Below are 15,449 nucleotides of genomic sequence, written 5' to 3'. Positions count from 1 at the left end.
GTGAATGAGATTTGATAACTTGATCATATTTCTTTAAAACAGCTATTCATTTGAAAAGGCTAAACTGTTTGCTAATTTATTTTGCAGCTTTTTCTAAATCATACTATTCATCATATCCTTTGTAAATAATAATATTATTAATAATAATAATAAAACAAATTATTGACAAACTGTTTCAACTGTTTATTTACAATCAAACAGTCCAAACACATGCGCTATAGGGGAACTGATCAACTACATTGGCCGTAGTGTATAAGTGTGTGTGGATGTTTCCCAATACTGGGTTGCAGCTGGAAGGGTATCCGCTATGTAAAACATATGCTGGAAAAGTTGTCGGTTCATTCCGCTGTGGTGACCCCTGATAAATAAGGGACTAAGCCGAAGGAAAATGAATGAATAAAAGCTCATCATCAATCCAAAAACATAAGTACAGGAGAAATAAAGGTGCGTGAGCTGTCACTGGGGTGGTTCCTTTTCAAAAGCTACACATTTGTACTTAAATGGTCAATATTGGTACCTCAAAAGTATTATATTAGTACCTAGAAATGTTAAGAGGAACACTTTTGTACTTTTTAGGTACTAATATTAATATGGACCTTTTAGGTATAAAAGTGTAGCTTTTGAAAAGGCACCACCCCAGTGACCGCTGGAGTAGCTTTATTTCTGAGAGTGTACCTGTAAGAAGGTGCTCTTTCAATCTTTCACTGTTCTTGTTTTCTCTCCTCTTAACACATTACACGCGTGTTTCTGCATCTGCATTATTAGCATCGTCCTCATATTTGCGCAGACATTCTTCAGTGAATAGCCAGGCTGACACAGGTCGGCCATTTCTCATTAAATCTGTCAATAATGCGCTTAAAGAATCTGCTGGCTAACGCTAACAGGAAGCCGCATGACGCAGATGCACATTTCATTGTTCTGTTCAATCTCAGCCTGCTAGTTCTGTCTACACACTCACTAAATCAGCATCATATCCAGAAAAACAGAACACAGCAGATTAAATCCAGCATATAATGAATCGTGAGTTACGGATGTCAGCATGTGATCTGGATCAAGAGCTCTCCTCTTTAAATGATGGAATGCAGATATTCAGGCTTGTGTTTTTCATGCCGGAAGAACACTTGGATTATTTTTAACCTGAATTCCCCCCCGGCGCATGTTGAGATTCATTGTTGTTTTATAGGACGTGCCACAATACACTTGACTTTTAGAGAACACTGAAGTGAACACTGAAGGCTACAGGCTGCCTATACAATCAAGCCTGAAATTATTCATACCCCTGACAAATTCAGACCTAAAATTACTTTCATTGAAGCATTTTTTGACTGGAAATGACACAGGCTTCTCCCAAAGTATACTAAGACGATGTTTTTTGTGATGTTTTTACACAAAAAAACTTTAAGACACAATTTGTCCGGGGTATAAATAATTCCAGACTTGACGGTGTATGTGTATATAATATATATAAATATATACACAAGTACAAACTACTAAACGTGATTAAGCTTCTGGCAGGATAAACATTGCAGAAATGCTTTTCTAACTTTGATTTGTTTTGTGATTTCTAGGCTTGTTTTAAGGAAAAACTCTTATTTTGGCAAATTATTTCTAAAAACAAGACAAAATTTTTGCTTGCCTAGAAAATTCATATTGCATAAAGCATTTGCAGATATTTGGACTAAAAACGAGACAAAAAGTGCACTGTAGCTAATTCATGCATCTTATAACTTTCAGATGATTAAACTGTTTTTATAAATCACAGCAGCCCAAAATCACCAAAACCCACAGCATTATGACTGATACATGTACAGGAAACAATAGACCAGACATACACCAGCTAATATAACTAAAGACATGCTGACAAACCACAGCGTTTCACTGAATATCTCACAACATGTAGACATGATGCACAGCATGCGCAAATGAATCTGTCAGCGGCTACATTCTTCAACAAGTTCATCAACATGAGCCACAAGAATGAAAAGATTCAGTAAAATGATTGAGTCAACAGCAGAGTTGGAGATGAACAGCCACTAAAATTAATAAATACGTCACAGAAAAAATGCCTATTCACTATGAAACTAACACTATTGCAGCTGTCAGAATTAAAATGCACCAATCAGAGACGTTTAGATCAGTTAAAATTAAAATGTACCAATCAGAGAGGCTTTGATTGGTCAGAATTAAAATGCACCAATAACAGATGTTTAAATAAGTCAGAGTTAAAATGCACCAATTAGAGATGTTTAGACTATTCTGAATTAAAATGCACCAATCAGAGACTTTTAAAAAGGTCATTATTAAAAATGCACCATACAGAGACGTTTGAATTAGTCAGAATTAAAATGCGAAAAATCAGAGTAGTATAAAATAGTCATAATTAAAAATGGACAAATCAGAGATGTCGGTTCATTCAGCTGTGGCGACCTCTGAGATAGAGACTATGCCGAAGGAAAATGAATGAATGAATGAAATCAAAGATGTTATATTAATCTGAATTAAAAATGCACCAATCAGAGACATTTAGATTAGCCAGAATTAAAATTCACCAATCAGAGACATTTAGATTAGCCAGAATTAAAATTCACCAATCAGAGAGGCTTTGATCAGTCAGAATTAAATTGCACCAATAACAGATGTTTGAATTAGTCAGAATTAAAATAAATTAAAATGCACCAATCAGAGATGTTTAGACTATTCAGAATTAAAGTGCACAAATCAGAGACATTTAAAATGGTCATAATTAAAAATGCAGACACATTTAGATTAGCCAAAACTAAAAAACCAACCTATCAGAGACTATTATACAAGGCAGAATTAATAATGCACCAATCAAAAACGTTTAGAACAGTCAGAAATAAAAATGCACCAATCTAAATAAGTCAAAATTAAAATAAACCAGTGCTTAAACCAGTGCTTAAAGTTATATAGTTATAGTTATATATATATATATATATATATATAGTTATAGGTATATAGTCAGTGCTAAAAAGAGGTGTTTAGAAAAGTCAATATTAAAATGCATCAATCAGAGACGTTTATGTAAGTCAGAACGAAACATGCACCAAGCAAAAACGTTTAGAATAGTCAGAATTCAAATTCACCAATCAGGGTCATTTAAAATGATCACAATTAAAAATGCACCAATCAGAGACCTTTAGAATAGTCCTAATTAAAATGCACCAATCAGCGATGTTTCAGCATTTCAGAATTTCTTGTTTTATGTTCAACAGAAGAAAGACACTGAAGTTCAGAGCCACTCGTGTGAGTAAATGATGAGGAAATGCTCATTTTTCTGCCTGAACGGCCCCTTTAGGAAAGCGTTTAAATGGAAAAGGTGATTTCTGAAGTGCTCCACAGAGATGTAGTGCAGTTGTGGTTTTGCAATATAACTCTCTGACACACTAAAGCACCTAAAATAACTGAGGGAAAAGTCCCAGTACTGAGACAAGTGTTGGATTAGTGCAGTGAGGTTTAGTTTCTCCTGACACACACTCGCTGTAATCTGCTTTCCTCAGTCACACTGTCTTGCTTTCAGTCTTAATCCAGATTGTAGTTTCAAAGCTTCTTATATCTTACTGAGTTCAACAGTTAAGTAATGTGAACGGCCAACCCGGTGTACTGCTCATGCAGGAAGATCACACTCAATTCAGCTCGTTTCTGATCCACATAACCACACAATCCTAAATCAGGAAACATTCATTCATTCTCCTTCAGCTTAGTCAGTTATTCACCAAGGGTCACCACAGCGGAATGACATAATGGATTTTCTTCCAGCTGCAACCCAGTACTGGGAAACACCCATACACACTCATTCTCACACACACACACACACTCATACACTTTTGCCAGTTTAGTTGATCAGTTCCTCTATGGCACATGTGTTTGGACTGTGAGGGAGCAGCCGGAGGAAACCCATGCCAACACGGGGAGAACATGCAAACTCCACACAGAAACACCAACTGATCCAGCCGACACTCAAACCAGAGACCTTCATGCTTCGAGGCCACAGTGCTGACCACTGAGCCACCGTGACACCCAAAATCAAGAAGCATTTTCTGGACAATCAGAAAACATTGCAGAAAGTGTAGTTTACGGTGTTAGTGAATGCTGAATGCTGAACTGCTCAAGTGTTGTTCTTTATTAGTCAGTAAAGAGCTCAGCTAATGACTGAGTTCAGTTTAGTGTAAAAAGACACAAACAAAGTTCACAGAAAGAGTTTCGGATCTGCCGTCCAGATGTGTTTGACGCTCATCCTACCTGGCCGGAGAGTGTGTGTGTGTTTTGCTGGGTCCCGTGAGCCGGCGCGGGCCGCTGTGTTTCCCCCATGGCATCCTGCAGTGGTGTGTGTGTCTGCGCAGCCGGCCGTCGGAGAAATCCCCGCGCACAAAACACACAAACGCCAGAGCGCTGCGCACAGGAACGTCCCCGCAGCCCAGCATCCTGATACAGGAAGAGGACACTGCGGAAAACAGTCTCTTACTGACCCTCGCTTACACTCCAAATATACAACAGACCCTACATCAACAAGCATTTACACTGCAGAACACACTCCTCTCACACACTCAAAAAAGAGATGCAAACTGCTTATTTAAAATGAGCTGAATCAACACAATTCTTCAGTTTTTGGGGAGGCAACTGAACTGTTTTATGTTCAATTTGTAAAAACAGTTACAGTAAGTGAACCTAATTAATTTGTGTTGGGACAACATGAAGGAGTTGTGTGGGTCTCTGAATCACACACTGTAAGAAATGCAGGGTTCCTGTGTCCCAACACAAATCGATTAACGTAACACTTTTAGCAAATGTATGTGGATTAAACATAAAAAAATCAAGTTGTCCCAATGAAATCTCAAGAATTGTGTTGTTTTAGCTCATTTTAATTAAGTATTTTTGAGTGCAATTAAGATTATCACTAATTGTTTGTAACCTGATTTTATTTAATTTGTCGTTTTGTTGAAATGTTTGTTGTCAGATTCATTAGAATTAATCTAAATATGTTAGAATCAAATACTATTGGATTCAATCAATTAAAAGATGTGCAGATATTTAGTTGTAGAAAAAGCCAAATCCAAATAGTTCAGTTCTATGAGATTGTTTTACTTTATATTCAGGGGTAAATTTGAGGCAGCTCCATTCCCCACACCACAGATCAATTATTGAGGATTTAAAACACATTAGATTTATTGATATCATTACATACATCTTGTTCTTATTTATTTAATTTACGTTTAACTAACAAATATTAATCATATAATGTTTATTAGCTCAGTTATGTTAAAAGTGTGTAATCCTAATGCAGATTTTATTTGTAATCAGAATACAGAAATCTTATTTTTTTGAGTGTTTTTTTTTTGTCTTGTTTCGAGTCCAAAAAAAAATCCAATTGTTAAATCAAGAAGCAGAAAATATTGTTGCTTTCAGAAATAATGTGTTTTTCATTAAAACAAGCTGAATAATCTGCCAATGTGGTGAGCAAAATAATCTAGCTTTTCCTTTTGACACAACGCTTCCTCCACTGGCAGATTATTCAGCTTGTTTTGACTCATTATTTCCAAATATTTTTTACTTGTGCAGAAAATGTTTCTTAATTTAAAAACTTTAAGATATTTGGACTAGAAATATGACAAAAACTTTAAGTAAGAAATGCATTTTTGCAGTCTAAATGAATAACTAATAGATTTATTGCAGTAACTTACCCAACACTGATCTTGAGTCAATCTTATAAAACCTCTATATTACTCTTCAAGTACATCACCGTGTCACAGAGACCAAAGCTAGCTGTTTACCCCGCAAAAAACTGAATGAAATTAAAAGTAAAGCATTGCTGCAGCACAAATGAGCTCAAACTGAATCATCGGCAGCTGAAAATCTGCTTACACAATTGAGGAAAACTGAGCTCTTTGTTTGAAGGAATAGTTTGACGGGATTATAAACTTGTGACACACGTCTACGTCAGCTAATCTGAAGAACAGGGATGTTTTCTACAGCATTTGACAAAGCAGAATACATAACAGTCTTATGCAACAAAATCCCACATTTCCCCACTGGTGTGCTGGTTTCTCAGGACACACACACAATCTGTGGATATTTTTAGCTGGAATGTTGTTAATAATCCAACACAGGCTCATTGGAGATATATGCCCATACCAGAGGTCGCGTTAACCCAATATTTTCCGTCATTGATGGATTTTTTTCAGCAGTGACGGAAAAATCTGAAGATGATCCGTCATTTTGACGGATTATGCTGAGGGGGATCTGTTGTAATTTGTAGTTAACTGTAATTCCCACTCCTGTCCAGCTGATGGTGACTGTCCTTGTTTTGTCTCCTCTTGTCACCGCTGCGTAGTTGCAGAAATGTCACAGCAGCTGAGGGTGAGAAGGTTCTTTAAACAGCCAAATAGTTGTGATATTAATAATAAAGGTGAAATAAAGAGGAAGTGATGGAGTGGACGATGAAGAACAAACAGACAAGAATCCTCAGTCGCCGACAGCTGTTGTTACGGGCCAACCAAGTGGCAGCAAACAGGTCAGGTGCTTTGGAGTGCGTTGTGAGCTGAGCACTACTGAACGCAGGTGCAGAAGGAGTGCGTGCTGCAGTATTTTCCCAGTGAAACGAGTGCTTGCAGGATTGGTAAATCCCACATTCAGAGAATCCACTGAATCTGATCACTTCCTCAGGAGAAATGTTTCCTAACCACAAAATGCTGCTGAAGTGGTGCTAGTAATTCTGGTCTCCAGTGTGGCAGCAGAACAAAATAAAAGAGAACGAGAAGTCGCCTTTCAGAGGCAAAGACACAGAATTTAATGACAGTTGCCTCTGTATCGGTCTCCCCTGATGAGTTTGATTACGCACAGGCCAGCACCCAGTTCAGTACGACGCAGCAGGAAGATATGAGTTAAGGCAGATAGGAGATTGTGTTCATTTGTCAAATAAATAAATAAATAATTCAGCTAATAATAATATATTAATAATAATAATATATGCCCGTCGAGCAGTTCTTTATTAATATATAAATAAAAAAAAAAAAATTAGAAAATATGCTAATTAAATGACGGTCAATAGCAGGTTATGACGGAAGTTTTACAACCCTCTCCGACAGACAATGAGAAAGTGTAACGCCACCTCTGACCCATACTAATGTATATATATATATATATATATATAGCCCAAATTACTAACAATCCTTAAATCATGTAGCATTTAAAAGCAAAAACTATTGTCTCATTTTCAGGAATAATGTGAGTTTTTCCTTAAAACAAGCAAAATAATCTTGTTTTGGCTTGAAATAACATTATTTTTCTTACCCCACTGGCAGATTGTTTTGCTTATGTTAAGGACAAACCCATTTGACATTATTTCTGAAAGCAAGACTGTACTTTAGGAGCAGTATTTATTGCAGAGTGAGAATGGAAAATAACCAGTAAAGCTTAAAGTGCTTCTATAGTATAGAAATGTGCATTATTTAATTCAATGTTTAAATTGAGAGAGGGCGGGGCATATATTAGCTCCTCCCCTTTTTGCAAACAGCCAATAGCGTGTTGTTTTTGTCACAGCTCTGCCAGTGAGAGTGGTCAAGCTCAAGCGCAATAAATGAACGCCAATGAGAAGATGAGGGCGGAGCATGTCAGACACTAGAAAGCATTTAATTGGTCAGAAGATTTGATGAGAAACTGAAGTATGAGATGACAAAAACATTAAAGATATAAACTGCAGACTTTAGATGTTTCTATCAGGTTTATGAAGGTGAATGTTGTCTGTTTTGAAGACACTAGACTATAGACAAGGGATGGCAAGTTTATTTCCATTGCACATTTCATACACAATGATAAGTCAAAGTGCTTTACATACTCAAGAATAAAAGAAAGGAAAATAAAAATTATTAAAAACAAATTAAATGTGTTAAACCTGTTATAAATGAATGAAAAAGAACAGAGACACAACAGTGTGATGTGTGTGCTGCAGCACAGTGCTCATTCAGTAAAGGCTCAGCTACAGATGTGTGTTCAGTCCTGATGTGATTGTGTCTAATGTTGGAGACATCTGATCATTTCTGGAAGCTGATTCCAGCAGCAGGGGGCGCTGTTATAGCTGAAGGCCGATTCACTTTGCTCTGACTGAACTCTTGGGGCCCTATCATACACCCTGCACAGTGTGGCGCAAGGCGCGGCGCAATACTTGTTTGCTAGTTTCAGCTTGGCGCAAGAGTGGTTTTGAGGCGTTGCGCTACGCTGTTTAAATAGCAAATGCATTAGCGCTCATATGTGCGCTCATAGGCGTTCTGCTCTAAAAAGGAAGGTGTTCTGAGGTGCACTGCTGGGGTGTCGCTATTCTGAGAAACTATAATTTTTCATTAGACCAAAACAAACCCGGTCTAAACTCCAGCGCAGAGTTGTGCCTCGCTTACACACTGCTTAATACACACAAGAGAGCAATAGGCAAATATCTTTACATATGAAAAAATGTAAATATTAGGGATATATATAGGATATAATAAGAATAGATATAGAATATAAATATAAAGGATTAAAATATTACAAAACATTTTATTTTCTAGCCGACATAAATATGATCTACATAAATATGAATGTGAAAAATCACTGCTTTTATGTCTTCTTCATCTCGGGAGGCTTTTTCAGTTTATTCATAACAATTTGCTTTTGTATAATGTTATTATTATTAGCAGTATTATTTATTATATCCATATTTATATTTGTTTTATTAAAAACAAGCTTAGATTTGTTCACCTGTCAGGTTTTAGATCATATAAGATCATTTTAGATCATCATTTAGGGCACAGCATGTGTTTTAGGATATAACTCAGGTGTTTGAGCACACTTGGTTATTATTGTTCATTTATTCGTTTGCTGGAAATTAGAACTGAATTTAGAAATAGTTTTGAAACGAATATTTGCGCTTAACAAACAAAATTAATTATTTATAGGCTAACTGATGTCTGTGCGTAAAGGTTTCCCTATCCAAGAGCGAAAGTGAAAGTAGATCATTTATCTCTCATTCTCACGCAGTAGATGCTCTGTTTAACTGTTTTCTTGCTAGTGAAATGCTCAGTTTTTCTACTTACTCTTACTTTGCGTCCTGTAAATAGTGAATGTGTTCTTGGCGTGAGGCAGCTGGCTCTTAAAGGGAATGGGAGATGAGACTCTGATTGGTTTATTCTCAAAACACACCTATAACTCATTAAGAAAATAAACTCAACCCTTTTAGACCATGCGTCACAGCCCAAAGCCGATTTTCCCGTCCTTAAATTAGCAAAAATGCGCTCTGACACGCCCTGAAAGCATTTGCGCCCTGTGTTTTGCACATGGACCGTCAAAATAGAGCTTTTGGAGTTTCTAATTTATATATGATCCTGCTGATCTGACTGATCTGTTAGGGGTGTAATCAGTCAGCATATCTGTAATGTATTGAGCTCCTAGGCCATTCAGTGATGTATAGAGCAGTAATAATACTGTAAACTCTATTATGACTGTAACCTGGAGCCAGTGTAGAGACCTGAAGACAGCTGTGATGTGCTCTGATGTTCTGGATGAGCTGTAATTGTCTGACTGTGTTTGGGAAGGCCCGTGAGGAGGCCGTTACAGTAATCCACCCTACTGCTGATAAAAGCATCAACAAGTCTCTCAGAGTCCTCACTGGAGACACAGCATCTGACTCCTGCAGTGTGTGTGAGATGACAGTCTGCTTTAACTAATGAAACTCAGATCTAACTCCATAGTCACATCAAGATTCTTCACCTTATTTCCCTTAGAGAAATCCCTAAGACTGTCATCCTGATACCATCATGTAAAAAACGTGCTTTAAGTGAGAGCGAGACACAGAATCGCTGCTCTGATCCTCAGTTTCTCCAGATTGTCTGTGTGATGTGAAAGCCTCTTCAGATGCCTGCTGTGAAGGCCAGAAACAGCCACAGATGGCAGATAAACTACTTTACTGAGCTCATCAGCAGATCAAGACGTGAACACAGAGTGCAGCACTCTCCTCATACAGATCAACCTGTTCATGAACGCAATGATTCTGAATGATGCCAGCTGAAAGCTGCTCTTAACTTTAAATGTGCGCTCAACAATGTTGGAAAAACTGACAATGGAGACATCTTTTACAGTCTGCAGAATTGACCATAAAACAAGGTGTGAAACAGTAGGAAAACAGTACAATTATAAATAACACAAATAGAAGTAATAACTTAAACTACAAGCACAGCAATCTTGTACTATTAACAATTGAATATATATTTATATTGAGTGATATATTGAATATATATTCACCGGATGACTTGAATAGCTGTATTTGGAGAGAGTTATTTCCAGATACATCACTACTTTATATGATTTGGGTAATTTTGTAGGGCAGAGAATCTGTTATAAATTACAAGTAGAGCTGCACAATATATCATCTCAGCATTAATATCCGAGTGTGCACATCTGCAATAGTCATATCTCAGGATATGCAGTGTTGAGTTATGATTATAGTTGACCAGGAGAAACTGTTCAGAACACATGAGAATTGTCAAGTTATTGCAGAGTTTAACCATAATGGAGGGAACGTTTATCAGTTGCACGTTTTTAAGGCCTGACAGAGTTTAAAATATTCAGGAACATATCTTTATTAAAGAATAACTCCCTCAAGATCTGGGCGATTTATAACTGCTGCAAACTGTTTGGAAGCATTAAAAGTGTCCAAGAAGATGTCCAAAATCTTCACACGCATTGACTTAGAGACTGTTTCAACCCAGGCTCATTCTGAAATCGTAGTCCAGCGGACATTTTTAGAGACCGTGAAATACGTCCCCGAAGGTAAGTATTTGTGCAGTTTTTGTTTTCGCGAATCCGCGAGAGGGCGCTGTACGCGGTTTTTTGTATCTCGAACGTCTCTCGCGAGTGCCGTTCGCGCCCGCGCTGTTCTCGCGTCAACCCACCAGAGACCGCTGTCTGACTGACCGAATGATTGACTTCACGACCGGCCAATCGGCTGACCCACCCTCCTCCTTCCCTAAACCCAACCAGTTTTACTGATTGACCCGCCCGCCCGCTCACTTCCCTAACCCGAGCAAAAATTTAGAAAACCCGTCTAGAAAAAGAAAAACGCTTGTCTGTTTTTTTTTGTTTTTTTTTTACCACGTTTTTTGGATTTCACCACGTTCTCACCCTGTTATGAACTTATGCGAACTGTTATGAACCTGTCTTGCCTGGTTTCTGGAACCGCTCCTCCCCGGACTCGAACCCGGACACCTTTGTCAACTCCTCCTCTCTGCATCTGAACGGTGACACGATGAGCTGACCGGATAAACAGACTGCAGCGGGAAAGCCCTCCACACGGGGGTAAGCGTTCAGCCGGCAAGCGCGAAAGGGAACGCCGTCACACCGCCCCGCAGTGTTCGCTTAAAAAAATGAAATGCAGCCATATGCACCTCCCGGGACGTATTTCGCGGCCTCCAGAAATGTCCGCTGGACTACGTTTGGTGTCATGTAAACGTCAGGTGTTTACATGAGTCACTTTTTGAACGTTCTTTTCATGATCTCGTCTTACATGTTATAGTACATGGATGGCTGAACGTCATTGTGTCACCACGCTCTTCATGTTTCCTCCAGAGTTTCATGTCATTTCAGTTGTTTCATTTTTAATTTTTCCACTTTCACTGCAGTTTCACTTTCATTCAGGAACGTTTCATTCATGTCCGCATGACAAACTGAGGTATTTGATGCGAGTGGTAAGAGTGATCTTTAATGGAGTTACCGCACGTTGAATGGAAAGTAAAAACCTCCGCATTTGGCGATGCAGGGTGCCTGTGGTCCTTTAAGGTAATCAAAAATCACTGTTTACATGGTAGTCTAGACTCTTAATCCGAGTACTGTCTTAATCATATTAAATCGGAGCATTGGTGTCCATGTGTGTACTCATTGATAGTGCCAGATGATGCCGCAAGCTTTCAGAGACGGTGCATTCCTCTGCCTTTACGTTGATCATGAGCCCTCAAACGTGTCATTAAGCTTGTCGTGTTTCCCCCTTACACGCAACTTTTGTCAAGCGTCTGCTTCTCGTAGCCGTGTCAGAATCCTTGCTTGTAAAATCCGCTTCAGAACTCTTAGTTTAAGCAGATGTGATGAACGCGATCATGCGTGTTGATCTGAAGAGAGTCGCTCTCGCTCACCGAATGCGCTGTACTGCGTGCGTCCGTTCCCTAAGCAACAAGAACAAACGCCTGACATCGCCTGTCCGTATTCCTCAAAGTTGTTTAGATTTAAATGATTAGAGATGGTGTGACCACGCGTACCTATGTGTGCCTTTGATACACCCCTTGATGCTTCTTACGTCCTTGTCGCAGCACCAGTGGCACCGAAATTCATATGCTGATTCGGTCCGTAACATACCAGTTACAAAGGTAATTTCAGGTTTTGGTACCCGAAATAGCCTTTAACACCCAGCAGGCCGAGACGTCAACATGACGTCAGATTGATGTTGTACCCTACTGTCATGGACGTTGCATATTTTTTTTTGTTAATGAAAATCAAGTTGACGTCAGAACTCAACGTCAGACCGCCGCCAACGTCAATGTCCAACATTCAACCTACAAACAACCAAATATCAACGTCTAATGATGTTACAGCTTGACGTTGTGTGGATGTTACCACCATGACGTCTATCAGATGTTGGATTTGGTTGCCACACCTGATGAATAAATGTCATTATTTGACATCAATATGATGTTGGTTTAAGATGTTGTCTCAACGTTGGATTTTGGTCACTTTCTGACAACCTAAAATCAACTAAATATCAACGTCATTTGACGTCATTATTGGAGATCGTAATAATGTTGTCCTTAGACGCTGGCTAGACTTTAAATTTTGGTCACCTGATGTCACAACCTAAACCTAACCTAATATTATCCTCTGATATCGTTGTGTCTGCTGGTAAATCACTAAATGCACTACAGAATGTTACGTTTACACACACATGTACAAATGTCATGTAAACGCATCAGTATTTCACAGCGTAATACTCACTTCTCTTGAGTACTTTGGAAAGCTCTACTGTTTACTCCTACTCCGACTGAATATCTACAGCAGACACTTTTACTCTACTGCACTACATTTTTAGGCAAGTAATGCTACTTTTACTTGAGTATGACTTTTCAGCACTCTCTCCACCACTGCATGCAGCCCTGATTACAAGCATATGGAGCTGTGATCAACATCCCTAACCTTGACCATGCTGAAAAGCAAGATCCACCAATCAAAAAACTGCCTGAAGAATAAAGCAGAGAGTGCATTTCCAACTACAGTACTTAAATTTAGCGACATTTCAAACTGATGCAAACAAAAAATACAATACTTCTGGATGATATCTGAGGGTGGAAATTTACGTGACACTGAGACATGATTAATATTGTGACAAGGACATTCGAGCTGCACAATATATTGATTCAAACAGCAATATCGCAATGTGCGCATCTGCAATATTCATATAGCGCGATCACCTCAAAGCAAGAAGGTCACTGGTTTGAGCCTCGGCTGGGTCAGTTGGTGTTTCTGTGTGGAGTTTGCATGTTCTCCCTGTGTTGGCGTGGGTTTCCTTCGAGTGCTCCGGTTTCCCCCACAGTCCAAACACATGCGCTATAGGGGAACTGATCAACTACACTGGATCAACAGAACTAGATTGCAGCTGGAAGGGTATCCGCTGCTTAAAACATATGCTGGAATAGTTGGCAGTTCATTCCGCTGTAGCGACCCCTGATGAATAAAGGGACTAAGCTGAAGGAAAATGAATGAGTGATTGAGTATTTCTAAAATGAAGACTCTACAGTGTTATTATAGATTTGATAAATGTGTTCAGGTAACTCAATATTCTTAGATTCCACCAAAAACCAGCACTTGTTATTTTGTTTTTATGTTTGTCCTGTTGTCATTCATCAGAGCTTTAATTAGTTTATTTAATTTAGTATATTTTATGCAGATGGACTACCCTACAAAATCATCCCAATCAACGTCAAACTATGAATTATTTCCATTTATTTCACGTCATCCTGTGAAACGATATTCATATTGCAGTATATATAGCAGAAATACATCTTAGTTATATTTATTCCACTATCCTCCAGCCCTAAATGACATTATATGAAGTGCCACTGTAAACTAACAGCGATTGGTCAAAAATGTTTTGCAGTTGTTTGCAGCTTCAGTAAATACTGTGATAATACAGCATACCGGGATAACAGCTTCAGCAATTAATCACAGCAAGAAAATCTGAGCTGAACTCTCAACGTAATGCACACACACATGACGACAATACACACACACACACACACACACCAGCAGTGCATGTAAACACAGGTCACTGTTCCTCCATCTGCATATAACCAGCAGATAATCCACAGACATCTGGACACACACACTCCCCAAAACTCACACACACACACACCTGAGCAGGTCATCTGCGGAGGCTCAAACACACTTCAGTTATCTCAGGAACACATCAGTGGCCTTCATGCAGTATAAAGAGGAAACTGAGCATGACTTTTGTCTAATATTAAAGGCTTTTATTATGACAGAAACCTCACATCACAATAAACATCATCTCATATCCTGATCTAGCAGCACGCCTGCACATTCAGTCAGCTCATAGTTTATATATTGTCCACTAGTAAAAGACTATTTCTTACATTTTCATTCATCTGTGATTATATTTCTCAGTTTATTTCGAACTTCAAGTGTTTGATTAAAAAAGTAGAAATATAAAATAAATATTATTGGTAAAAATTAATACTCATTTCAGAATCTAATAATTTCAGCTCCAACATAAAAATGCTTAATAATACACACAAATGTAAAAAATGTACTTTCATCATCACGACTCTCTGACGATGCTGTTCTTCATGTGTCTGTCTCCATCCTCATAATGAGTGTAATAGTGCGCTCATACTGTAAATTATTAAACAATATTAATGTATTTTAACACCATGAAATAAATGATGGAATGAAATGACTCTTCATTTTGTCAAAAAGCATATATGCAGGATCATATTATGTAATTACTGAGTTCTGCATCATTTTCTGCCCACATGAGCTTCAACACACCATCACTGATGAGCTGAAACACACCTACAGCAGGACATAGGGTCACACACACACACACACACACACACACACACACACACACACACACAAAGTTTTTTCACAATACTTCATTCTGTGTGATTTATGAGCTGTTTTTCTCAAGGAGACCAAAACAATGAACACACAAGGTCAAAAAGACTGGTACTGCTATATTTGTGGGGACATTTGGTATAGAAAACAAGGTCCACATATACTGTACACACACACACACACACACACACACTTCTGCTTCCCTTTAGAACCAACTCTTTCACATTATGAACAATGGCAAATCAAACATGTACAGTATATTGTGCATCTGGCAGACGCTTTCATCC

General features: G+C 38.4%; 1 protein-coding gene across 6 annotated transcripts in view; it reads right to left on the bottom strand.

Annotated features, from left to right (window-relative positions):
• arhgap40 (Rho GTPase activating protein 40) overlaps positions 1-15,449 on the bottom strand; it is a 53,395-nt gene that overhangs the window by 36,221 nt on the left and 1,725 nt on the right. Inside the window, exons 1-2 of one of the 6 annotated variants that reach the window (XR_015494422.1) lie at positions 5,700-5,896; positions 4,261-4,462 (exon numbers count right to left, since the gene is read on the bottom strand). The exons of 2 other annotated variants lie outside the window; for them this stretch is intronic. Coding sequence is in view for 2 of the 4 variants with exons in the window: in XM_087258279.1 (XP_087114405.1) it covers positions 4,261-4,442 (182 nt within the window). In the remaining 2 variants the exon portion in view is untranslated. Of the gene's footprint in view, positions 1-4,260; positions 4,463-5,699; positions 6,521-15,449 lie in introns of those variants that run through there. 3 more of the 6 variants (XR_015494423.1, XM_087258279.1, XM_087258280.1) reach the window with 3 other exon arrangements.

The sequence above is a fragment of the Danio rerio genome, chromosome 6, assembly GCF_052040795.2.
Source record: "Danio rerio strain M-AB ecotype USA chromosome 6, GRCz13ab, whole genome shotgun sequence".
Classification (NCBI taxonomy): domain Eukaryota; kingdom Metazoa; phylum Chordata; class Actinopteri; order Cypriniformes; family Danionidae; genus Danio; species Danio rerio.
Note: the sequence above shows the minus strand (reverse complement) of the source record. Positions and strands in the feature narration are given on the sequence as shown.